We start from the raw sequence: 26,645 nt of genomic DNA, 5'->3' as shown, positions 1-26,645 counted from the left end.
ACATATATAGTCACTAGAAATTTCCAAACTTAAAATAGTTAATGATGTCTCAAAATGCAGCAGCACTGCAAGTAAGATACTGCCATTTAATGTTGGAATATATACTCTTTTAAAGACAAAACGCATGCTATTCCACCTTTTTATAAATTCAGAAAATATAATCAGTTCCGAGAAAGACAATGTATATGCTAAAATATAATGGAGAATACCGCCACGGTTTTGACGGTTAAAACCACACGAACGCAACAAGATAAGCCATTCCTTCCGTTTTAGATTCTTCTGACTAATCTCTTCCTCCAGCTACCTATGCTCTAGTCTAAGAAAAAGGGGTCCAAAAGGAAATTAAAAAAATTTTATTTATTTATTTGACAGACAGAGATCACAAGTAGGCAGAAAGGCAGGCAGAGAGAGGAAGGGAAGCAGGCTCCCTGCTGAGGAGAGAGCCAGACGCGGGGCTCGATCCCAGGTCCCCGAGATGATGACACGAGCCAAAGGCAGCGGCTTAACCCACTGAGCCACCCAAAAGGAAATTAAGATCTATATATTTTTTTCGATTAAATTGCTCAGCCCTTCAGACGGTGAATTAACTACAACTCTCAAAGAACCCCTTCGTTGTGGCTGTTATGAGAACAAGCAGTACTCTGCCAGGACTCTGTACCCCCAAATCCAGCTAGGCGCCCAAAGGCTTCTCTTGGGTCTCGAAGCGGGGTTTCTGAGCAGCACCACCTGCCGGTTCTACACCCGTCTTCCTCGCTTTGCCCCACATCTCACCGGTGGACCGCCTTCTTTCGATCTCCGGTACCTAATCACAAATAAAGCACAATACAAAGCCGTTAGAACGATCCAGGCAGAAACTGCAGGTCTCCAAAGGTAGTAACAAGTAGATCCCTAACCCCTCGCTTCAGTGTTGGGTCGCGGAGAAACACCGCGCGGAAGGGCTACTGCAAGCGCCCCAGTACGAGGCTCCACTTCCGCCCCGCGCGGCCCCGCCCCCTCGCGACGCGACGGGCCGTCACGTGACCGTCGAGCGCGTTCCCGGCCGCTGCGGGCTCCGAGGCGGAGGAGGAAAGACTGCGAGACGGCCGCGACTGCGGCTAGACAGGTTGGAGTCAGGGTGAGGTTCTTCGGGGAAGGGTCAAAGTCAGCCACTCTGACGTCCTAGCCCAGGGAAAGGCGTGATGGCTCGCGGTGTCACCTCCTAGAGCAACGCGCTCCGGGTCGGCCCGACACTCCGGGCCTGAGCGGGGCGGCGGCGAGGTCAGGGGCCGGTACGTAGGTGGACGCCCTTGGGCCGGCGCGGCCGCGGCTCTCGGCGCCCAGGCGTGATGGGGCAGTTCAGCTCTTCCCGCCGCCCCCACCTTGATTGCTGTCGCAGGCGAGAATACTGTGACGGGCGCTGCGTTGTCCGCCGCCGCCGCAGCAGCCCCTGCCCTGGGCGACGGCCCGGAGCTGGTCACGGTCGGGGTGCGAGGGGAGGAGCAGCGGCCATTACTGCGCAGCCTCTTCCGCCAGGGTCCTCGTCTCTGCCTTTGGTGGCAGCCCGGTTCCTCTTCTCTTCCCTTGGTGGTGGTGTCAGGCCTCTCCTGGGGGACCTTCCGTGCTCAAGATTTAAGGGCGGCTATGGTTTGAAGGTCCTGAGCCCTGTCTCCCGTGTGGAGGCCTCTCCCCGGGTCTTGGGTCAGATCGCAGCCGGGGCGTACAGTTCCCTGAATTTTGTCTTTTTCCGGAGTGTCTTTGGCTACTTCCTTCTCTTCCCTCTCTCCCTCCTCCTCCTGCTCAGTGTCTGGGTCTTGCCTAGTAGGAAGAGCAGTCCCTCCACCTTGCCCTGGTTAAGCCCAGCGCTGCGTATTCTCGTTGTTTGGATGAGTAATAATCTTCGGAACAATTAAGAGATCTCTTTACCAGTTGAGCCGCCCCCCCCACCCAGACCCTCAGTGCATCTTAAAAGCGGAGGCTGTTGCTTTGTTCTGGTTGCTGAGTACGAATTCTCTCCCTACCTACCCCCCCCCCCCACCCCATCCCATCTGAAAGAGTACGGGTCTTCCATTGTTGTCATTGTTTTATTTTCTGTAGATCTAGAGAAGGCTGTAAAACTGTTTTGCGTTTACACACACATTTGGCAACTGGAGGTTTCTCTTGTTAATCATTTCGTATATGTTTTTATTTTTCTATCCTAAGTGCCAGTTTAGTCACACTTAACCAAATTTCGAAAAGTACTCAAATTTTAAGTAAATTTTTTTGTAATATTGGAACAGGGTGGAATTAAGGGAAGAATAAAGCCAAGAAATGGTAGAAAAAGCATTGTCTTTATAGCTTGACATTTCAGGCGCCTGGCTGCACTCCGCCCCCCCCCCTCCCCCGTGTGTGTACTTTTTAAATAGGATGAGAAAGTATAACATTGGCACTGAAAACAGTGTATAATTACAGAAATTGGAGGACTTAAGACTTTTTGTCTTTTTAGCAAATGAATCTATGTTTAGACTCTGAGAAAGACGTGGAATATAGGACACATGAAGAAATTCCCCACAGAAATAATAGGATTTATGATGTTGGCTCTGCTGTTTTCATGACCAGCAAATACTGTTTGTCTTGAGTGTCTGAGTGCTCCAAAAACACATGAAAATAGGTCAAGCAGATTTAAAGAGAAAACCAGAAAAGTGAATGCTACACTAGAAATAGATTTTTGGGTGTGTTTGTTTTAGCCTTGTGTATCTTAAATTGAAACATTTTGTTAAACCAGCTCTTCAATTTAGAATTTATTTTTCAAATGGGCCAATGTAAGTTGTAGGCAAAATTAAAATAATGGTAAACATTTGAAAGTTTTTGTTATATACTGCGTGTTAAAAACTTGGTAGAATTATAATCATCAGGGAAACTATTTTTCCAAACAGCTAGTCATCAGACATCAGGATGAAAAAGAGAAATGGTGTTTTTCTTTGAGGAGTCGCGTGTCAACTGGTAAAGTATTTTGTTTGTTTCCACTGATTTGAATTGTTAGATTCAAATTGACAGATTTTTTTTTTAATGGATCCAAAAATGATTTTTTAACTTAATATGGAAGGAAAAGTTAGTATTTAGTCTTTTCTTTTCACAATATTAGTCTGTTTAGAGATTATTTTATGTATTAGCCATTTACTGGCATGAAATGCCTGATGTACTGTTAGCTGAGTAGTTGATTTTTTTTTTTCCCCAGTGTCAGTAACAGAGGGTGCTACCCTTTTTTACATTCCCCTCCCTCGTTCTTGACTGTGCCTAAGGAACATGAATTTGTGAAACAACAGGTTGGATAAGGAATAATCTTTGTGGATATGGAAACCATTTTATTAACATTCTTCTACAGCCACCTGTGCCTATTTATGGAATATTTAGTGTTTATGGCTTACTGCCTTTGGATTAATTAAAATAAAACCTGTTAAATTTATGTTAAAGCATTTAGAATTACAGAAAAAAGAGAAGGGTTAAATAACATGGGAGTTAGGATTTGACCAGGGTCACACATATAATTAGCAACAGAGCCTTTCTCATTTACAAAATGGCTGCAGGCTTTGAAATGTCTGTTTGATGAGATGAAAAGACAGTATTTGTTCACAGTCACATTTCATGTTTTGCTTAAAATAAAATGCAGAGGCCACAGTTGGTGGGGAGATGTAAAGGTTTAATGCTTGAATATGACGAGTGTGAAGGTCATAGATTGCCATACAGTAATGTTTATAAGGGGAGTAGTAAACAATAAAGGAAGTAATTCTTTAAGATAGTGTAGTGTTGGGGCTCCTGGGCAGCTCACTTGGTTAAGTGTCCTACCCCGATCCCAACTCAGGTCTTAATTTTAGGATCCTGAGTTCAAGCTTCATTTTGGGCTTGAATAATTTCAGTGTATGGGTATATCCCCATACAGTAATAGAAGAATATGCAAAATATAGTGGAGGGAACAGTTTTGGGGAGGTAGTCAGAGAAAGTGGTAGTATAGTAGCATTCATAAGTTATAAAAGCTGGATTATACGAGGAGGAGGAAGTACAGAACTACAAAAGGGAGGTTTAGAGAAGTATGAATAATTTGGTATAAATAGATTATGAATCTGTGAGAGCTGTGGTAGGAGATAAGTAAGACTAGAGAGAGATTTAGATTTGAGGTCAAAAGCCTTTGAATACTGTCCTTAGGCACTTTGCCTTTATTGTATAGGCTGGAGAACCAATATGGGGCTTCGCATATTGGAAGTTCCTTTTGCCTTCTAAACATATCACTCAGAGGCTTTTCCACATGGGTAAAATAAAATCATATCAAGTATTGGCCCTCATTTAGTTGAAATGATTTTTGACTAAAGACTTCTGTTTCCCAGTATGACCTGTGTTTTCTGTAAGCTGAGTTTTAGCAGGGGATGAGAGGGAAAGCTAAAAATGGAAACATTAGGGACGCCTGGGCGGCTCAGTTAGTTAAACAGCTGCCTTCGGCTCAGGTCATGATCCCAGCGTCCTGGGATCGAGTCCCACATCGGGATCCTTGCTCCGCAGGGAGCCTGCTTCTCCCTCTGACTCTGCCTTCCACTCTGTCTGCCTGTGCTCGCTCTCACTCTCTCTCTCTTACAAATAAATAAATAAAATCTTTAAAAAAAAAAAATGGAAACATTAGGGCATTTAGGTATCTCTCTCAATTTGAGACTCTTAAGAAATACTAAGATGTATCTGCTAAATTATATCCCGTCTCTATTTTTTCGTTCACTGGTCTTGATTTTTCCTTTTTTTTTTTTTTTTGAGTTGGTATACCACAAGTTGGAAAGTTCATTGAAGTATTTTTCTTTTCTGTCACTGCTAGCTTTTATAGAGAACATTTTCTGTTTTGTGTATTTTGAATTAAAGAGTAAAAACTTTTATTAAATAGCTGTCAGTAATTGGAAAAATATAGGAAGTCTTCAAATCTTTATAATTTGATGTATTTTTTAAGATTTTTATTTATTTGACAGATTACGAGTAGGCAGAGGCAGGCAGAGAGAGAGACAGGGGAGCAGGCTCTCCACTGAGCAGGGAGCCCGACGAGGGGCTTGATCGCAGGACGCCGAAGGCAGAGGCTTTAACCCACTGAGCCACCAGGCACCCCTTATAATTTGATATTTTAGCTATTATATACTTTCCTTTTTCTTTGATAAGTTCTTTTGAAAAGATAATCATTTATTTGAATCTGTTATGTGGAGAAAAATGGTGGTTTTTTGATTTTGTGACTGACTTGAAAAGTGGAACTGTAATTAGTCCTATTTTCAGAGAAGATAACAGCATATTCAGATAATAGAAGTGTGAATTTGTTGAGTGGTCACAGATTATATATAGTATGGTATTACTTTATTTTCAGTTATACTTATTTACTAATTGGTTGAGTGGGTAAATGACTTAAATTCACTGACAGTCTCTAAACTCATATATTTTGAAATTTAGTCTGTCATCTTTTTCCCCTAGAATTGTTAAGGGGCAGAAATATGTAATGTAGTTTCAGATCATTTCTTTTTTTTCTTTTTTTTTTTTTAAGTTTTTTAATTTATTTGACAGACAGATAACAGTAGGCAGAGAGGCAGGCAGAGAGAGGGGAAGGGAAGCAGGCTCCCTGCTGAGCAGACAGCCCTACTCGGGGCTTGATCCTAGTACCCTCCCTGGGACCATGACCTGAGCTGAAGGCAGAGGCTTTAGTCCACTGAGCCACCCAGGTGCCCCAAATCTTTTCTCTTTTTATATTACCTTCCTAATAGTTCTTTTCTGTACAAATTTTCACCTAAAGAAAGTTGGTATTTGCATATCAAAATAGTGTGGTAAATTTTACTATAGTAATTCATAAATTATATTGAGTTTGGTGTATAATTTATAAATCATTCATTGAAGCAAGAATTATGTATGTTTTAATTATTTATGTTTACCAAATTAATTCTGGCTTATAGTTAGAATTCACTATTTTATCTTACATCTTTGGATGAAAGGAAAAGCCTCCCTCTCCCCTCATTAAAAAAAAAAATCTTAAGTTACAAATTAGAAATTTTCTAAGGACTACTACATATGACCATTCTGAATATTTATTTACATGCTATGCCCTGTCTTATGTCCACTTGGCATTGTAATTCTCAGAGGTTATAGTGGATGAATCAGCTTGGGAGAATTGGTATCACTGAAACTAGTCAGTTTTGATTATAACACAAAATGCAGTTTTCTTTTTTATCTGTGTCAGCAAAGGTGTGAAGAAAGTAACATGGAGTTCATTTTCTTAATTCAGCAATTCTGGTAATAAATTGCCAATTTGGTATGTCAAAAGATTGTTAATACGCAAGACATTCTAAACTGGCATTGCCCAATATGATAGCCACTAGCCACATAGAGCTGTTGAGCACTTGGTAAGTGGCTAGTCTGAACTGAGTTAGTGCTGTAGGTATAAATACCAAATTTCAAAGAGTATATACATGAAAATATAAAATACCACATTTATAATTTATATGAAATTTGGAAGTGGTAATGTTTTAAATATTTGGGGTTAAAGTATTTAAATTAATTTTACCTGTTTTATTGTTCTTAATATGGCTAATAGAAAATTTCAAATTACAAATGGGGCTTGCATCATATTTCTCTTTGGTTTTGCTGTTCTAGACTTCTTCTCTGAGATAGAGTACACCGAAGAAGAAAAGTTTTTTTTTAAGGAAACACTTTAAAAGTGTTTTTAAGACACTTTTAAAGAAACACTTCCCATCTCCCAATATTGATAGCTTTGTGATTTGGGGTTAAATCCTTATGGGTTTGGGTTTCCTCATTTATAAAATGGGTATAGTCATATATACAGGGTTGTTTTAAGGTTATCAAGAGCTTCATGAACTTTCTAGTATGCATATGAACCACCTGGAGATCTGATTCTTGCTATGGAATGGGGCTCCAGATTTTTCATTTGTAAGGGACTCCCAGGTAAATGCTGATATAGTTGTTGGGGACACAGTTTGTATAGCTGGGATCTAGAATACTACATAGATTTTAGTTTATTTTCCTCCCCCCTAACTGTTATCCATTTAGGGTCCACTTGAAAATTATCCATGGGATATAGGAATTGGAAAAGTCACTGTAGCTTGCAAGATTTACTAAAACTGGTTTTATTCTTGTTTTTTTATCCTCATTCTGGAGAATTCATTGCCAGTGAACAAAGCTGTAGGTGAATGATGTGCTTGTCAAAAGATGTAAAGATGGCTTGAATCTTACATTTGTAAATGTATTAACTTCCCTCTGTTGTATTTTAAGCTCTTTAAAGAAATGATTAGAACTTGGTTATCTTTATATCTTTAGTGGCTGGCTTGTTCACAGAACTCAAATGGTGTTATGTGAATAAATTTGTTTCAGTATTTATTTTTCTCAACAGTTACTTTAAGAAGTTATTCCTTCATCCAAGAAATAACACTTCAAGTCAACAAAACCTGATTGGCAGTTTACTGACCATTTAGAGATAAAAGACAGTCTTTATCTTCAGGAGGTTGATGGTTTAATAGAAAGTTAAAAGCAAACAAATAATTTCAGTGTATGGGTTATCCCCATACAGTAATAGGAGAATGTACAAAATATAGTTGAGGGAACAAATTTTGGGAGATAGTCAGAGAAAGTAGTAGTATAGTAAAATTCATAAGCTGTAAAAGAACTAGATTGTTTTAGGAGGAGGAAGTACAACACTACAAAGGGGAGGTTTAGGGAAGTATGAGTAATTTGGTACAACTAGGTTATGAATCCGTGAGAGTGGTGGTAGGAGATAAATAAGACTAGAGAGAGATTTAGGTTTGAGGTCAAAAGCCTTTGAATTCTGTCCTTAGGAGCTTTGCCTTTATTGTATAGATTGAAGAACCAAAATGGGGCTTCACATATGGGAGGCCCATTTTGCCTTTTCAGCATATCACTCAGGGGCTTAAATTTGAGCGGTGTTACTGAAGCATGATAGACTGAACAGTAGTTCAGATGAGAGGTGATACATATCTAAACTGAGGACACTAGCAATGGCAAGAGAGTAGAGGATAGATTCCAAAGGTGTTAAGGATAAAAGTTGACAGAATTTGGTTGGAGAGATGAGAAATGAGATGAGAGATGAGAAAAGGATTTTCTGTTTTTCTCTATCTGCATTCCTTGATTAAAGCATGGAAGCGGAGATGTCACTTTGTAAGATGTGTGCAGACATGGGGGTTTGTGGAGAATGTTTAGACGAGAGACAGATGTGAAAGACAAGTATTCTATTAAGAAAGAAGTTAAAATGATTGGGTTCCAGATTGGGCAGGAAAAGAAACGAGACTGTCAACTGCCTAAGAAAAGAAGGCTGTCAAGAAACTAGAGGTCCTTGTGAAATTAAAGAGTTGTGGGCATGAGTAAGTTAGCTGGAAGGACCAGAGTTTGTAATCTAAGAGATTACAATTTTAGGGAGGTAGCACTGTAGGTGATTTATAGTTCCACGTGTATCATCATATTTTTTTGCTGGATGGACAGGGAGATGAAATTTACTGAATTTAGGATAATAGGAATTGAAAACGGAGTACAGTTTTTCTCAAAGTGGATTTGATGGATTACCTGCATCACTTTCACTTAAGGTGAGATTCCCGGCTTAAACGCCATCCAGGTCTACTGGCCTAGAGTGTCCCGGGTTAGGGCCCGAGAATGTATATCTCTAATAAGCAGCCTCAGTGGGGCTAGATTAAGAACCTCTTAGTTAGGAGTTGGAAAGGGTCATATTTAAACTGGTTCACAGTAATGTGTCAGAAGTTAGGATGGAGAGGATGATGAATAGTGAAAATTAAGTCACTGCCTTAAAGGTTAAGCTAGAAGAGCTGTAGGTAATTACATAGTTAGTGGTGAGCCTTCAAAGAAATATTGTTCTTGTTAAGAGTAATAATGATAGAATAGTAGAATGTTTCCTCCTGTCCTGTGTGTAAAAATGGGCAGTTTCTGTTTTGAGTACCTGTAGAAGAGAAATGAATGACATCTCCTGTGGTGCCATGGAAGTTGTAGGCACCTAAAGGGTAAAGTAAAAGGGTTTGTGGTAGGGAGTACGGGCGGTGGTCAGGACAATGGAGTCCATATAATGTGTGGACTAAGTTTCCAAAGTCTGTATAACGAAAAGGTTATTTAGAAACTTTTTTTGAGTCACTTTTGAAAATCCTCTGGTTTTAAAACAGATGATTGTAATGTTAAACATTAAGTAGGATAAGCTGGCTCATATTAAAATCTCACCGGGAAAAATTTCTATAAAAGAAATATAATTTATCTTTAAACACTAAAACCCCTATATTGTGAGAGGCACATGGAACTGGAAGAATTCGACTCTTCCCTCTTGCTGTTACGGTGAGGCTTACAGTCTTTTTAGTCCTTATGTTTGCTTGATTCTGAGTTCTGTGTTGTGATGTGCCTCCGGCACTGGACATGGTGAAGTGGCAGGAGAGAATACTAAAAGAAGGATTAATGGCTGAAATGTTTTGGTTGGTGCTTCTGGATTCCCTGAATAAGAGGCATCTTGGGAGAAGTTTGGTTTAACAATTGTAAACTTGGATATACATATACATAGCCGGAGGTTCTAGTTAATGTGATGGCCTTGTCTTTTCACACACTACTTTCTTGTAGAAAGGCAGTGGCTATGGAATACATTGCATGTGGGCTAATTTGTCCATATAGAAACTGATTGACTTTAAAAACATTTTTATTGTGATAAAATATAAATAACATAAAATTCACCATCTTCCCCATTTTAAATGTACAACTCATTGTCATTAATTACATCCACAATGTTGTGCAACCATCGCTACTATACATTTCCACAGCTTCATCATTTTAACCAGAAATTCTGTATCCATTAAGCAGTAACCCTGTTTGCTCCTCTCCCTTGCCCCTGGTAACTTACCTACTTTCTGTCTCTGAATATACCTATATTCTTTCTTTTTCTTTTTTTAAAGATTTTTATTTATTTATTTCACAAAGATTACAAGTAGGCAGAGCAGCAGGCAGAGAGAGGGGGGAAGCAGGCTTCCTGCTGAGCAGAGAGCCCGATGAGGGGCTCAGTCCCAGGACCCTGAGATCATGACCAGAGCAGAAGGAAGAGGCTTAACCCACTAAGCCACCCCGGTGCCCCTGAATATGCCTATTTTCAATACTTCATTTAAGTGGAATCCTAGTATTTGTCCTTTTGTGTCTGGCTTATTTCACTTAGCAAAATACTTTCAAGGTGCATCCATGTTATAGTATGTATCAGAACTTCCTTTCTTTCTATGGGTAAATAATACTCCATTGTATTTGTATACCACATTTTGTTTATTCTTCTGTTGATGGGTGCTTGGGTTGTGTCCACCTTTGATTTTTGTGAATAATTCTGCAGAGAGCATTGGTGTACAAGTATCTGTTTCCGTCTTTGTTTTCAATTCTTTTGGGTATTTACCTGGGAGTGGAATTGCTGGATTATATGATAATTCTGTTCAATTTTTTTGAGGAACCACCAAACATCACAGTGGCTGGACTAGTTTTCATTCCCATCAGTAGTGTACAAGGGTTCCAGTTTTCCAAATTCTCACCAATGCTTCCTGTCCCCCCCCCTTTTTTTTAATTATAGCCATCCTAACAGATGTGAAGCAGCAGTTCGTGTGGTTTTGATTTACATTTCCCCTGATAACAAATAATATTGATAACAAATAATCTTTTCTTGTATTTATTGGCGGTTTCTACATCTTCTTTGAAGAAGTATCTATTTATTTATTATTTATCTTTTTCTTTGAAAAAGTATCTTTTGTCCATTGAAAAAAAATTCTTTGTCCTTTTGTTGTTGAGTTGTAGGCATTCTTTAATGTATTGTGGATATGAAATCCTTACCAGTACATGATTTGTTTTTTGTTTTGTTTTGTTTTTTTACCAGTACATGATTTGTAAAGATTCTCTCCCATTCTGTAGGTTGACTTAACTTGCTTGACAATGTCCTTTAACGTCCAGAAGTTTTAGTTTTGATGAAGTCCACCATTTGCTTTTTCTTTTATTACCCATGCTTGTGGTGTCATTCATATCTAGGAATCCATTGCAAAACCCAACTTCCTAAAGATAAACCCGTCTGTTTTCGTCTAAGGGTTGTGTGGTTTTATCCCATTTTAGGTAGTTGGTCTGTCTTGAGTTTGTTTTGTATGTGGTGTGAAGTAGGGATCCAACTTCATTCTTTTGCAATGGGCGGTTTCTGTTTGGAGTAGCCTGTAAGAAATGAATGGCACTTCCAGTACTGTGTTGAATAGCAGTGGTGAAAGCTGGTATCCTTGTTTTGAAATTTTCTCATTTTTAAGATAAAATTTGCCACTGAATTTTGTTAAATGATTGTACATAATTGACTAATTTTACTGATCTTAATCTTTGTAGAAGTTGATGAAATAATTTCTTTTGCAGCACAGAATGAACCAGCCATGGAAGACAAAATACCTCACACTGTTTGACTGCCTGTGAAGATGATTGTTTATTTTTGTGACAGACAGCTGTGGGATCTGTAATAGAAATGTAAGTATGTCATCATGGTTTGTCCCAAAGATGCAGTTGATAAAATGCAATTAGCCAAGTATGTTATATTTAGTCCTAATTATACAAAATGAGCATTTTGTATTGTTTTAGATGTTTTATTGAGTTAGTAATTTTATTCACGTTAAATTATTATTAATGTAGATATCCAGAAAGCTTATTAGGAGAAATTTCTATAAAAGTCCATGAAACAAGACAAAAGAATTTTCTCATAGAAGGCTAAAAAACTGGGAATTTTTAGATCTTCTAGGTTCTACTTTCTCTTTTCATACTAATTTACTTAAAAACCAAACTAGGCAGACAGTATCACATTCTATAAATAAGAGGGACTTAACAGGACTTAAAAATACTAGTTATTAAAAGCTTGTTTAGCTAAATTGAAGTGTTCTTTAAATTGATTTTTTAAAATAAAGATTTAGAGAGTGTAGGGGAGAGAGGGGCAAAGAAAGAGAGAGAGTCTTAAGCAGACTCTGTGCTGAGTGCAGAGCTCGACATGGGCTTGATCTCACAATCTTGAGATCACGACCTCAACTGAAACCACGAGTTAGACATTTAACCAGCTGCACCACCTAAGCACCGGATTGTGATTAGTTGATTTTTAAAAAATTTAATATATTACTGCATTTTAATTGAGTTCACTCTAGCCCCCAGTTTTACCAGTTGTGTTTTTCCTATTGTTTAGTTTTTGTGAAATATGATTTAAAATATTACATTACCATGATTTTGCCCATTTTGAATGTCATTCTATTCTTGATGTATATTTTTACATGATGAACATATTTCTGTCTTCCAAGTTAATATGAACATTATCCAACCTCTAGGTATTATTTCACATGTTATTTCAGGTTGACATGTAACTATTGCTATCTACTTCAATATGATGCTTTAATTATATATTAAAAGTATGGCAGTATCGTTCTTAGTGTTGAGAATCTGATAAAAGAAAAGTGAAACCTATAAGCATTTTTCTTTAAAATTGGGGCAAATAGGGTGCCTGGGTGGCTCAGTGGGTTAAGCTGCTGCCTTTGGCTTAGGTCATGATCTTAGGGTCCTGGGATCGAGTCCCGCATCGGGGTTTCTGCTTAGCAGGGAGCCTGCTTCCCTCTCTCTCTCTGCCTGCCTCTCTGCATACTTGTGATCTCTCTCTGTCAAATAAATAAATAATCTTTTAAAAATAAATAAGTAAAATGGGGGCAAATATGTCTTTTATTTAATCTTATTCATATGTTATCTGCCCGTGTGTGTGTGTGTGTGTGTTTAAATCCTGTAGGTTAAATATTATAGGTGCTGGTCATCAAGGAGCTAGATTGTGGTCTAGGAAGTGAACCATAAATATTAATTAAACAGTGGAAGAAATGCCATATTGAGGTAATAATAAGATGCTTTTGGAACTGAGAGGATTTAGTCCCTCTGATGGTCCAGAGTGAGAAGAACTTTTAGCCTGATCTTGAAGAATAAACAGAATTTTAACAAGCTGAGAAAATTAGGAAATGTTTTTCAAGTCAGGGGAATGAGGGAGGGGCACAGCTCCCTAAATATCAGGGTATCTTAGGGGAGTCAGGGAGCAATCCCATGTGGCAAAGTGCGGTAGATAGGAAGAGATGTCAGAGTTGGTAAAGGGAGTGAGTATTGAGTACCTCCTATATTGCTAGGAGCTTACTGGGTATTTTATTTAGATTATTGAATTTAATTACTGTGAAAAATGATAATAGATTATTTATTGGTGAAGAAACAGAAGTAGAAAGATGGAATCATTTGCCCTAGGTCAGTGTTTTCCAAATTTCTCTGTTTAAAAACTTGTTAAAAACACAGATTTTTAGACTGTAAAGCAGATATATGCGAATTTCCAGGGTAGAGCACACCAGCTAATTCTTTCTTTTGGAGAGGTTTGGGAAATGCTTTCCAAGGTCCATGTATTAAAAATAAATGATGGAGCCAGGATTCTAGTTAAGTCTGCGTTACTCTAAAGGCTTATGTCAATGTACTCAGAAGCCAGTGCTTAGGAATTTGGATTAGATAATGTAGGCAGTAGAAAACTTGAAGATTGGAAAGAAGACTAATTAGACATGATTAAACTGAGAAAAAGGTATGAGGAGGAGAAAGGACCGAAGTCAGGGAGTCCACTTGGGAGGTTAGTACAAGAGTGTATCCAAGAAGCCAGAATTGGGATTACAGGCTTTGGGAATAAAGGGCATACATTCTAAAGGTTTCTGTCACGGAAAAGAGAAGTGGCTAAGGAATAAGGGAGCATCCAGAATGGCTCCGAGTTTTAGGCAAGATCAAAAACAGGAAAGAGAATGAATGTTTAGGAGAGCAGAAATTTTGATTTTAGTCCTGTTTTATTTTAGATTCTTGGAGAATATTGAGGTAAATTCTTTGAATACAGATTGGAAATACAGGTGGCATGTTCTGGATATTAGATTTTTGGAGTCGTGGTAGTATATGTATTAATTTGAAATATTCAGTAGACTGTGTAGACACAGAATATAGTGTGAAAATAGGACCACAGACAGCACCTTTGTGAAGAATACTGGTACTTAAGGGCAACTAGAGAAAAGAGAAAACAATAAAATAGAAAGAAAAATTAGGAGAAAGTACCATCATGGAAATGCACAGTATAAAGTTTTAGAAAAAGAGTTGGTGGTCATACCTTTCAGTGCAGTGGAATCAAGTCTATTGAGAACAGAGATCATTAAACTAAGCATGGTAGTTGATACTGAAATTTAGGGGTAGAGAATATGAACCAAAATCTTGAGGGAATTGGGATGGTACTAACACCAGAAATTGAGGGGGGTTAGCTTTTCAAAACAACTAGCAGTACTCTCTCTTGAGCCAAGAGGACTGATGATAAGGTAGAGTAAGGATAAAGATAAATTTCAGGGATTCACCCTTACTAATTTTTGAATGATAACAGAGTCCAGGATATCTCTAAACTAAGAAGTTGGAGAAGTTGTGTAATAGTCTTTGGGGGAATAGGGAAAGGAAGTTGTCTTGACTGAGTGAAGAGTTATTGATAGGAGGATTGATAGTCTCTGGGAAATCAAAATAGCTATGTGTGTTGCTTACAACTTTTACACCATACATTTCACTATAAAAGTGGAAATTTTCATGCGTTTAATAGTTAACTTTTATTAAGTCTTCTCCTTGCTTGACCCGTCTTTTTTTCAAAGGTCTCCCTTGGAGCTTTTTTGGTGGTGGTGTCTCTTTATTCCCCATCTCTCTCCGACCATTTCTCAATATCTTTTGTAAGCTAATTTGCCTCATTAGTAAACACTGAAATAATCCAAGGTTCTGTGGTTGGGCCTTTTGTCTGCTCTCTCTACAGGTTTCATTTGGGCATTCACTCATTTTCGTGTCTCCATAAAGAACCATGTATTGGTGACTCATCAGACTTTTTTTCAGGTTAGATTTCTTCAGAGTACCAGTCTAGTAAATTGAGCTGTCAACTACCTGTCTTCATCCAGAGATCTTATAAGTATCTCAAAGTCATTATGTCTGAAACCGTACTCTCTTCTCAGATTCTGAATCGTGATGGGTATGCCATCAATGATCAGAAAGCAAATACTTCCATTTCCTAAGTATTTCTTATATTCATTTGTTGGAACCTTACATCTGCATCCTCCCTCCCATTATCTTCTATCTGAATTACTATAAATCCTACTTTCTTTTGCCCCATGCCACTGAGTCTTCCTCCAAAAAGCTGTCCAAATGATTTTAATAAACAACTAAGCCTATCACTTCCTTACATAAAACCTTTCAGTGAATTCCTTTTGCCTATTTAGGAGTTCATATGTAGACCAGCTTCATAGAGATCCTGAACCCTTTGAAATTATATGTAACATTTCATCAGATTGTTCTTAATAATGCTGTAATCTAGAAATGTTTAAGAACCTGGGGTACCTGGGTAGCTCAGTTTGTTAAGCGTCCGCCTTCAGCTCAAGTCATAATCCCAGGGTCCTGAGATTGAGCCCCGCATTGGGCTCCCCGCATTGGGAGTCTGCTTCTCCCTCCCCTCCTGCTCTCTCTTTCAAATAAATAAAATCTTAAAAAAAAAAAAAGAATTTCATTAACAGTTGATTTATTTAACCTAAATTGAAAGATATGTAAGAATACTTGCGCTCCCATTCTGTATCTAATTTTAGTTCTTTCTGTTCCCAAAATGTTTAAAGTAATACTGAGGTTTAAATAAAGCAGTAGGACCTGATGAATTAAAAGAGGTTTTCATATTCAGGTTTATGCTTTCATTTAATTTATTCAATTTACAATAATTTTGAGTTGAATGTGAATTATCCCAACTTTACTGGTGAGAAGGCTGAAGACTCTCAGAAGCATGGTGTGAGTGTGTGATTTTTTAAAAAACCTCTTACAGGTACATTAGGTACTGCTTATATTTGGCAGAATTGAAAGTAATGTACATAGACGGTTACCGCAGTATAAAGTTTCTTGGAACAGACAAAAGTATTCTGAATCTTTTGCCAAAGGTAAATCGAAATATGTGGTATTCTATCTCTTGTCATTTTGGGAAGTACTAAGATTTTGTATTTAAGAAATACATATGAGTTGTAGGGAGCCTAACACAATGTATTGTGCCCGGCCAGTTCTTTCTGGGGAAATAGGAGGACAGCATTGATTAAACAGTTGCTTCACTTAGATTGTTAAGTGACAAGATCTTTGAAGGCAAGTGTTTATTTCAAAATATTTTGAAGCTCTTTTAAGTGCCTACCACATGTAAGAGTTCCTATCTGGTAGAACTTAACATAGGTTGGGAAAAAGTTACAGTTTGCTAGTTTGTGTAACCTAGAGTTTCTGGTAAAGGAGTTGATTGGAAATGGAATTAAAGGTTGAAAAAAGGTTTGGAAATCAAGTATTTCATAGTAATCTGTTCTTTCCACTGAGACTGCGAGCCACTTCCTTTTCTAGACAGATAAACAATCTTTTCCAAAACTTGCTATCATTTTGAACCTTGTGTATTGTAGAACCAAGGACACAGGAGAAAGCAGTAAGAGAATAGATTGTTGGACTGGATGTGCTGTGATTTAAAGCCTAAGAGGATTGTTTCTCAAGTTTTGATGAGCATAACTATTTTTACTGACTATAACTTTTGTAACGACTTTACCCAATTTTGAATGCTTGATCTTGGAAAAAGGCAGAAATTCTTATTTCTTGTTTAAAACAGCAGAATCAGTGGTACAGAGAGACTGTCATTCATTTTAAGCAGCAGTTAATTAATAGTTGCCCATCTCTGTGAGACCTTCACCTCTGTTTCTCAGTCTTTTTACATATCACTGGGTGCACTCCTCTATCATTTTCTGCCCTTTTAAAATATCTAGGTTGGGGCACCTGGGTGGCTCAGTAGGTTAAGCATCTGCCTTTGGCTCAGGTCATGATCTCGGGGTCCTGGGATCAAGCCCCACATCGGGCTCTGCTCAGCGGGGAGCCTGCCTCCCCCCTCTCTCTTTGCCTGTCTCTCTGCCTACTTGTGATCTCTCTCTGTCAAATAAATAAATAAAATCTTTAAAAAATTTAAAAAAGGATTACATTTATAAAATATCTGGGTTTCCTAGTTCTATGGGATAAAAATCAAATCAGATGTTTCTTTAGCCAGGCACAAAAAGACTTTCATGATTTAGCTTCTGATCACCTTTGTAACTTCATGTTTTGCCTATTCCATTGCTTATATGACCCAGGGCCATGTATGTGTCTCTGCCTTCAAATTCTTCCACTCCCCAGACACCTCTGCACCCCATACTTTATAGCCATGTCCATCTTCTAACCTCTCTCTCATTATTACTTTTTTTTTTTTTTTAAAGATTTTATTTACTTATTTGACAGAGATAGATCACAAGTAGGCAGAGAGGCAGGCGGAGGCCGGAGCAGGGTAGGGGGCGGTGAGCAGGCTCCCCGCTGAGCAGAAAGCCCGAGGCGGGGCTCCATCCCAGGACCCTGAGACCATGACCTGAGCCAAAGGCAGAGCCTTAACCAACTGAGCTACCAAGGCGCCCCCTCATTATTACTTTTTATAAGGATCCAAACATGTTATTGCAGGAATTAGGCCATATTATGATACTGTGATTATCTGCTTTGCTTGCATGTGTATTTCCTTATTTAACAAAGTAGGCATGTATCTTTAGGTCCTTCAGTACTCAGCATTGTGGGGCACTTAGGTGGCTCAGTTGTTAAATGTCTGCATTTGGCTCAGGTCCTGATCTCAGGGTCCTGGGATCGAGCCCCACATCAACCTCCCTGCTCAGCAGGAAGCCTGCTACTCCTTTCTCCCACTCCCCCTGCTTGTGTTCCCTCAGTCTCTCTCTCTCTGTCAAAGAAAGAAGAGAGAAAGGAAAGGAAAAGGAAAAAACCTCAGCATCATATATGGACTATGGTAATTTTTAAATAAAGGTTCATATGACTCAATAAGGCAGAAATTAACAAATTTTATGTGAGTGTTTAAGCCCAGTATCATCCAGTTTAACAAACCTTGCTCCTTTCCCTTTCGGGCAGTTTCAACATTCATGTCATTTTCTCCTTTTTTACAGGATTGTAACATTTGTGAAGTTTTAGTGATTACAAAGTATTTTTGTTTGGTGTTTGTGTTTTTTGTGGTTTTTGGCTGTTCTCACTTAAGTTTTATAAACTCAGATTTGTAGGTAAGGAAATTTAGACTGGATTTAACTGGGTGCTGAAGAGTAAGGAAGAGGGAGAATCAGGTTTTTAGATTTCTTATCTAGCAGTGGTTTCATTGTATAATAGCTGCCTTATTGCACGTCACCTTTCTCCCTTGGCCATCTGCAGTTTATCATTATAGTCTTCAGTGTGCTGCTTCTGGGTTGATCTTTAAGTGCACTGACAGAATTTTTATACATTCCCAAGGTATATACAAGTAAATTCTTTAAAAAAATTTGTCAGGGGTGCCTGGGTGGCTCAGTGGGTTAAAGCCTCTGCCTTTGGCTCAGGTCGTGGTCCCGGGATCCTGGGATCGGGCCCTGCATCGGGCTCTCTGCTCGGCAGGGAGCCTGCTTCCTCCTCTCTCTCTCTCTCTCTCTGCCTGCCTCTCTGCCTACTTGTGATCTCTGTCAAATGAATAAATAAAATCTTTAAAAATAAATAAATAAATAAAAATTAAAAATTTTTCAGCCAGGCGGCTTAAATTAATGTTATTTAAAGTAAAATAAAAGGGACATTCAGGTGGTTCGGTTAAGCCTCTGCCTTTAGCTCAGGTCATGATCCCAGGGTCCTGGGATTGAGCCTTGCATGGGGCTCCTTGCTAAGTGGGGAGTCTGCTTCTCCCTCTACCTGCCACTCCCTCTGCTTATGCATGCTTTCTATCTGACAAATACATAAAAATCTTAAAAAATAAAACTCAAAACATCTTTTTTTTTTTTTTAAAGTTTGTTTATTTATTTATTTGATAGAGATCACAAGTAGGCAGAGAGGCAGGCGGGGCGGGGGAAGCAAACCACTCAAGCGCCCCTCAAAACATCTATTTTATATGATGGTACTATATTCTCCACTGAAAAACATTCATTTTCTTAGCTAATATTTGAGTGTTCTCTCTCTGCCAGGTCTTGTATGGGAATACAGAGACGAGCCAGTGATCTGTGTCTTGTCTTTACAAATCCCACCTGCTTATGGGGAAGACTTAAATTAACAAAATAAACATACATACAAATGTAACCCTGAAATTCTAATGAGTACTAGGAATAAGAAGTACATGGTAATAAGGTATTTAAAGAAAAAAAAAATAGGGTGATTTGACCTAGTCATGGAGACTTCCTCAAGAGGGATAAGATGGGTAGTAGTCAGTCCATGGGCGATGTGGAAGGCAGGAAGTAAAGAAATGTTCATATAGAGAAAACCCACTGAAGGGAGCGGCCAGTGTGGTTGGAAGCCTGATCAAGGGGAAGTCTGATAGAGATGAGGCCAGTGTGAGAGGTGGGGGGCAGGACTATTGCAGGGCTTATAGGTCCTAGTCTATCCTAAAATCAACTTTTTAAGCAAGAGGTCAGGCTAGACCAGTTAAAAGGCATTTTCACTTATTTGATAAACAGTATTTACTTGGTGGCTAGGGAACGGTAGAAATGTGTAGTAGGTGGATTCAGGAGATACTTAGGATAAAATTGATAAGACCTGCTGATGTTTTAGATGCAAGGAGTAGAAGGGCAGTTTCAGTGATGGATTTCTGGCTTGAAAAAGGTGGATAATGGTGTCATGGGGTTTGGGGTGGAGCTTTTATGGAGTAAATAAGGAAGAAACAGATAATGAGTTCAGTTTTCCTTTTTGCTCTCAAGACATCCAGGAAGAAACCTAAAATCAACTGTTAGAAATCTAGATCTAGGGCTCACTGCCATGTACATCTCATTCCTAGCACTTAGCAGAATTGCACTGTTAACATCCATGTGTGTGTTTATTTTGTTAATGTCAGTCTTCTCCATAAGCAGGTGGGCTTTCGTTTTTGTTTTCCCATTGTCCACTATGTAGCACATGTATATAATAGATGCTTAATAATAATATGAATTTTTGAATTATATTGGAAGAGTTGAAATACAATTTTAATAGTACATGTATTTTCTTCCCTTTTCTTAGGATGGCTGGCTGTGGTGAAATTGATCACTCAATAAACATGCTTCCTACGAACAGGAAAGCGAATGAGTCCTGTGCGAATACTGCACCTTCTCTAACTGTCCCTGAATGTGCCATTTGTCTGCAAACATGTGTTCACCCAGTCAGTCTGCCTTGTAAGCATGTTTTCTGCTATCTGTGTGTAAAGGGAGCTTCATGGCTTGGAAAGCGATGTGCCCTCTGTCGACAAGAAATCCCTGAAGATTTCCTTGACAAGCCAACCTTATTGTCACCAGAAGAACTCAAGGCCGCGAGTAGAGGAAATGGTGAATATGCATGGTATTACGAAGGAAGAAATGGGTGGTGGCAGTATGATGAGCGCACTAGTAGAGAACTGGAAGACGCTTTTTCCAAAGGTAAAAAGAGCACTGAAATGTTAATTGCTGGGTTTCTGTATGTTGCTGATCTTGAAAATATGGTTCAGTACAGGAGAAACGAACATGGACGTCGCAGGAAGATTAAGCGGGATATAATAGATATACCAAAGAAGGGAGTAGCTGGACTTAGGCTGGACTGTGACGCTAATACCGTAAACCTAGCACGAGAGAGCTCTGCTGACGGAGCGGACAGCATATCAGCACAGAGTGGAGCTTCTTCCATTCAGCCTCTAGTGTCTTCTGTAAGGCCCCTGACATCAGTAGATGGTCAGTTAACAAGCCCTGCAACACCATCCCCTGATGCCAGCACTTCTCTGGAAGACTCTTTTGCTCATTTGCAGCTCAGCGGAGACAGCATAGCTGAAAGGAGTCATAGGGGGGAAGGAGAAGAAGAACGTGAATCGCCATCTTCAGGCAGGGTACCGGCACCAGACACCTCCATTGAAGAAACCGAATCAGATGCCAGTAGTGATAGTGAGGATGTATCTGCGCTTGTTCCACAACACTCCTTGACCCAACAGAGACTTTTGGTTCCTAATGCAAACCAGACAGTATCTGATCGATCAGATCGATCAGGAACTGATCTATCAGCAGGGGGTGGAACAGTGAATGCTGGTGTCAGATCTAGAAGGCCCGATGGACAGTGCACAGTAACTGAAGTTTAAAGTCTTCCGCTCCATGCTCAAAGTTAAAATGGTTATCTGTAAATTTCTGCCCACATAACATTATACTCATCCCTGGTAGTGCATTTTTGGGAGTTGGGGTGGGTAAGGGTATAGGGAGGACAGATTTGTAATTAAAATGTCTAACATGTCTGTTGAGGAATTTATTTAATATAAGGAACTTGGCGTTAATAGTTGAGAGCGGTTTAGTAATAACCCAGTTTTCTTGAGATATGTTTATTTTATATATTTTTAAAATTTCTTCAGTTCTTTTGGCCAACATGTGTGTATTATCTGTGCATTAACAGTCCTCATCTGACTCTTGCGTTGTGTCTTATTTTTCTGCATGGATTGAAGTAAAACCATTACTCAAATTTGGCATCTATGAGATGTTGGTATTGGTATGAACAGGAAGCTTAATTAATGTGAGAATAAATGTGAATTTGGGATTCTAAAATAGATGAATAACAGCTGTTAAATACTAAAGTTACTGAAATGGAAATGTAAAGAAAACAGCTAATAACTCGTTTCAGAATCTTGTCTGTAACATACTTCATGGCGTTTCCCATAGGCTTTGCTGTCTAGTCCTTGTAGTTTGAGGTTTCTCTTGACCTGCATTTTTCTTTTTGATTACAGAATTTATAATTTAATAAATACTAGAGTTTATCAAAAAATAATTTGTCTGTTGTTTGCGTCTGGAAAGAGGATGGAAACATTTTGACATTTGCGGCCAAAGGTCAGTAAACAGGTGGTGGTTTGAAATGGTTGTATTCAGCTTAGTCACCTACTCAGGAAAGTTTTTTTTTCAGAGAATATTTAAACAGAATCTACAAGCAATTGCATGGAATAAGTATGTATGGAAATAAACCTAAAGCTCGTGAGACTTGAATTTCTTATATAACTGATAGTAGAGACCATACATATTAGATTTTCATTGCCAGTCTTCACTAGTGGTCTGATACTAATTAAGTGGTAGGCTTATTTGTAAACAGCATTAGTAGACACAAATTTACTTTACATAAAATGTAGAATTTGTGGTAAAATAGGAAGTCTTGGGTTAACTTGGTAATCCAGAATTTGTTTCTGAAAAATGGTAATGTGAGTTTGTCTTAATATATTTAACTCAGAACAGTAGGATTGTGTTGAAGCATATACAAGTTATTTTTAATGTTTTTCAAATGTGAATTGAATGTTACCATAGCAAATAAAAACTGTCCTTACTCTGAAAGTATCTTTTATCTCTTGTTGTGATAGGTTAGAATTGGGAGTTAATTCTTTGACTTACATGCTTTTTAGAGCCTGTATTATAAGATGATCATAAAAGTCTGAGTTGTACATTTGTATTAAGTCTACTTTTAGAATATAGCTAGTTATGGAAAAGAAAGGTCAGCTACTTTTCAGAAGAAAATAGAAATCTGATCTATAATGCAAATGTTAGAAGATGCTTCATGAGTCCTTTTGACATCTTAGGAAGTTTTGATGTAAAGTTATTAAATTTTATTATTAAGTAAACAGTAGTACTTATTACTAGGTCAGAAATTCCAGGGCATACACATAATGGCCAATTTTGTAGAGTCAGTAGACTTTCCACATGATGACTATTGTTTGGGAGAGAATTTAAGATAGAAAACTAGGTTATTAAAATACCAAATAAGGCTCCAAATTTGTAGGAGGGTAAGGGGGGAAGCTTTTTTATTTAAAAGAAGAACCATAAAAAAATAATAAAAGAAGAGCCATTCACCAATTCTTTTTTTAAATTATTTAATTTATTCTTTAATTTTTAAGTCATCTCTATACCCAGTGTGAGGCTTGAACTCACAACCCCAATATCAAGAGTCACATGCTCCACCAACTGATCCAGCCAGGTGCCCCCTCCCCAATTCTTTACCTCCTAGCTGCTTAGAGCAGAAGAAAATGATTGATCATACCTTTTTTTATCTTGTCCCTGACCTCTCTCCACTTTTGTTCTTTAGCGCAATTTTCATTAAGTTATCTTTGTAAATTATTTCCAGGTAAGACAGAACCAATACTATATCAAAAAAAATAATCCAGGAGTAGGTTTTGTGGAAAGGTTTTTTCCTTTTAAAAAACTGGTCTTTGGTTGGGTTGTAGGGTAAGAACTAGTGTGGGAATTGATGACAACTTTTAAGCCATGTGTGGGATATTTTAGCTGAATATTTCAGATTACTTGATAATTACCTAAATATACTGGAAACTAGGTCAATAACTTCACCTATTCAAAAAAATGATTAAAAACAAATCAAATACTAGTGTAGCCTTCAAAGTAATTATGGTATTTAGCTTCTGTAAATGTTAATCACTGGGGTTTTCCTTTATAGTACATCATATTTTTAAAAACTATTTATTAAATTTACCTTTCCTGGCAATAGCCTCTTTATTTGCAGGTCCACCCCAAACTCTTCCTACTAGGTCTTTTTCAATCTGTAATGCCTCCTCGAAACAAAGCTCTTTGCCTGAAGAAACACACGTTTTCAAAGCTCTAATTACTTCCGGTGGCCCTCTGGTAAACTGCGTTAGCCATTCTCGTGCCTCCCTTAGACATTCAGTTTCGTCTGTAAACTGCAAGATCTCTTCAGCCATTCCTATGTCTAGAGCTTTTTTTGAATCCAATTTGAGAGCCCCGCTTAACACTTTGAGAGCCTGCCTACTGCCAATGATTTTACTTAGTCGGGTAGCACCGCCCCAGCTTGGTATTATACCCATGTCTTTGTGGACAAATCTGATCTCACTCTCTGCAGTCATTAATCTGCAAAAGAGAAAAGAAAAAATGTTAAGTATATGTGCTTTAGTCATAAAGTACTATTCATTATCTAATCTGAAATCTCCATAGATCTTTATAGGTAGTAGGTATGTTATATTAAAAACTGCAAGTTCAAAGAATCTGGTTAAGTATAAAATTCAGTTTACTACACAGTCTTTAATAATTCCCTTTGACAATGATGTCAGCATTTTAATTGTGCTACTTATACTTTGCTTTGGGAAATAATTTAGTTTTTATTTTATGTTTATTTCTAAAACCCCAAAGTAGCTTTCTAAAGTGAGTGGTGGCCAAAGGAGAAAATCTGGACTAAGTGAATATCTGGGAGTAGGGAATGCTAGGGTCATACTGTGAAAAAAAAAAAAAAAATGCATAGTAAAGTTAAGGTCAATAGTTGTCAGGAAAAAAACCTAGTTCTTAACCCAGCATCTAATAGTCTTCAAGCAAATACCTACTAAGCACTACCTATGCCAGGTTGTCTAGGTGTGGGACTCCAGGAATGACCAAAATAAAACCGTGTGTTCAGTTCACATTCCTGATAGGAGAAAAGACACTGAACAATATAGGACCAGCAGTGATAAGTGCTACAGAAAAAATAAAATGGGGCAAAGGACTACAGACTGAGGAGATGGGAGTTGGCACTGTTAACTAAGGTTAACTAGTCCTCAGAACAAGGATATGAGGTATAGTAATATTCCCATTTACAAAGGAAAACTGAAGCCACAGAGACTAAATAAATAGACCACTCAAGGCCATTGCCACTATAGCAGAGCCAGAACTTAACACCCAGGAAGGTTAGCTTATTAGGTGTGCTCTTAACCTCACAGTACAGATAACAGCAAGACCAGGATGGAAACAGCATTGCCATCAAGAAAGCGGACAGTGGCAGCGGTTGTACTAAATGATGATTTCCTGTAGCAGGGATGCATTTTCCCCAAACAAGGTTTTTATTAATAGGGTGATTAAGAAGCAAAGTGGAACAAGAAAGGGAGTGTTAACACAAAGAAATCAGTGGACATAGTAAATGGCTTCATATTTGCCAGTTAAATATCCATGTACTATTAACAGAATGCACAAAGCTATCCTGTGTAGGAAATATTGCCTGTGTTTTATTTTGATTGCACACTTCAACGAGCTTTCACTGTAATCTGGAACAAAGGTCATGTCTGAATTTTAATTTTTTAAGAAAAATTATAGCTGTCAAACTACTCACGATGCAAAAGATGGCCTTATGTTAGTTCTGCTTTTCATAGTGTAAAATGCTCAGCTGCAGGTGTTTTGATTCTATCAGCACCAAGAACAAAAGACTCTTAGTCTTTGACTCTTTAATCAGGAAAAATATTCCAGTAAATTCTCACAAAAGCCTATTTATTAACTCACTGGGACAGAGAACTTTCTCTTCACAGCTGTGAATTCCTACAAGGGAAAATCTGCCTCAATTATGAACAATTGCTTTTAAAAAGGCAAATAACTATGCAAATAGTAGTTTTCAATAAATTTAAGTAGAAAGGAAGAAAGACAAATCTCTTATGAATTGAATCTAGCCCAAAACTGTGAGAGGAGTACTGCCTTGTTACAATAAACAGAAGAAAAATGTCAAAAATTAAGAAAGTGGAATAGAAATTATAGAAATAATGACTTAGTAGTCTTAGAAATAGGAATACTGTTAATACTGAACCCAGTTCTATAAAACTTTCACCACATAAACTGAGCGTGTCATGGTTCTAAATTACATCCTAGAATTGACACTGATATTGGCTCAGAAATATGCCTACAATACAGAAAAAGATTATGTCAGAAAAGACATTCACTTAGAATCAGCTGAACATATAAAAGTAGGTTAAAGCCCCAAATGAGGGGATAATGTAGATGAGTTTATGACAACAAAAGTTATTATCTATGTAAGCACACTTATATTTGGAATTCTCTGCTTATAAAGAAGATTCTGTTTCTATACCATGTATTTTTTTTCTTCTGCCATATTTTACAAGGTCAGGGATACTTTTTGAAATCATATTTTACAACTCTAACAAATCTTAAGATAATCTTTGTAAAAACTACCTGTTGTGATCAAACTCTGATATCCATGTTTTACATACCATGTCTAGGGTATGTTTATCTACTGACATACATTTAATGTACATTAGCAAATACTACCAAAAAATTTATTAATGATAACACATCAGTACACACACCCTAGGCATGATATGTCAAAAATGGATGTCAGAATTTGATCACAACAGGTAGTTTTTTTTTTTTTTAAGATTTTATTTATTTATTCGACAGAGATCACAAGTAGGCAGAGAAGCAGGCAGAGAGAGAGAGGAAGAAGCAGGCTCCCTGCTGAGCAGAGAGCCTGATGCAGGGCTCAATCCCAGGGTCCTGGGATCATGACCTGAGCTGAAGGCAGAGAGGCTTTAACCCACTGAGCCACCCAGGGGCCCTGGTAGTTTAGTTTAGCAATGAGAGATCACAAAACTCTATTAATCTAAAAATTAGAGTTTAAATATAAAGTTTTAAATGTTGATAACCATAATCTACAAAGAAAATGTCCAATATCCAAAAATAGAAACAGCTTCCTGATAGACCTTACAAAATTATACACTAATTACTTCTAGACTTTAGATGCAGTTATACCACCTGTAATAAAATTTACTGCAAGCAATAATCTATACGGAAAACTGGAAGACCTAA

General features: G+C 38.1%; 2 protein-coding genes across 16 annotated transcripts in view; one reads left to right on the top strand and one right to left on the bottom strand.

Annotated features, from left to right (window-relative positions):
* Positions 1 to 1,001: 1,001 nt before the first annotated feature.
* On the top strand, positions 1,002 to 21,849 carry RNF146 (ring finger protein 146). 11 transcript variants are annotated; one of them, XM_059177626.1, is made up of 4 exons: positions 1,009 to 1,102; positions 2,892 to 2,958; positions 11,397 to 11,499; positions 20,098 to 21,849. In XM_059177626.1, coding segments are annotated over exons 3-4 (1,080 nt in total). In that variant the 5' UTR covers positions 1,009 to 1,102; positions 2,892 to 2,958; positions 11,397 to 11,497; the 3' UTR covers positions 21,176 to 21,849. The 11 variants fall into 11 exon arrangements, with proteins under 11 accessions (XP_059033599.1, XP_059033600.1, XP_059033609.1 ...); XM_059177619.1 differs by having other exon boundaries at positions 11,392 to 11,499; XM_059177623.1 differs by having other exon boundaries at positions 1,019 to 1,114.
* A 1,067-nt stretch (positions 21,850 to 22,916) lies between these two features.
* The window catches only part of ECHDC1 (ethylmalonyl-CoA decarboxylase 1), a 66,563-nt gene continuing 62,834 nt past the window's right edge, over positions 22,917 to 26,645 (bottom strand). For all 5 annotated transcript variants that reach the window (XM_059177611.1, XM_059177613.1, XM_059177614.1 and 2 more), the window contains exon 6: positions 22,917 to 23,939. In XM_059177611.1, coding sequence (XP_059033594.1) covers positions 23,531 to 23,939 — 409 coding nt within the window. In that variant the 3' untranslated portion in view covers positions 22,917 to 23,530. The remainder of the gene's footprint in view (positions 23,940 to 26,645) is intronic.

This window comes from Mustela lutreola, chromosome 6, assembly GCF_030435805.1.
Source record: "Mustela lutreola isolate mMusLut2 chromosome 6, mMusLut2.pri, whole genome shotgun sequence".
NCBI lineage: Eukaryota > Metazoa > Chordata > Mammalia > Carnivora > Mustelidae > Mustela > Mustela lutreola.
The sequence above is the reverse complement of the archived record's forward strand: the minus strand, read 5'-3'. Positions and strand labels throughout refer to the sequence as shown.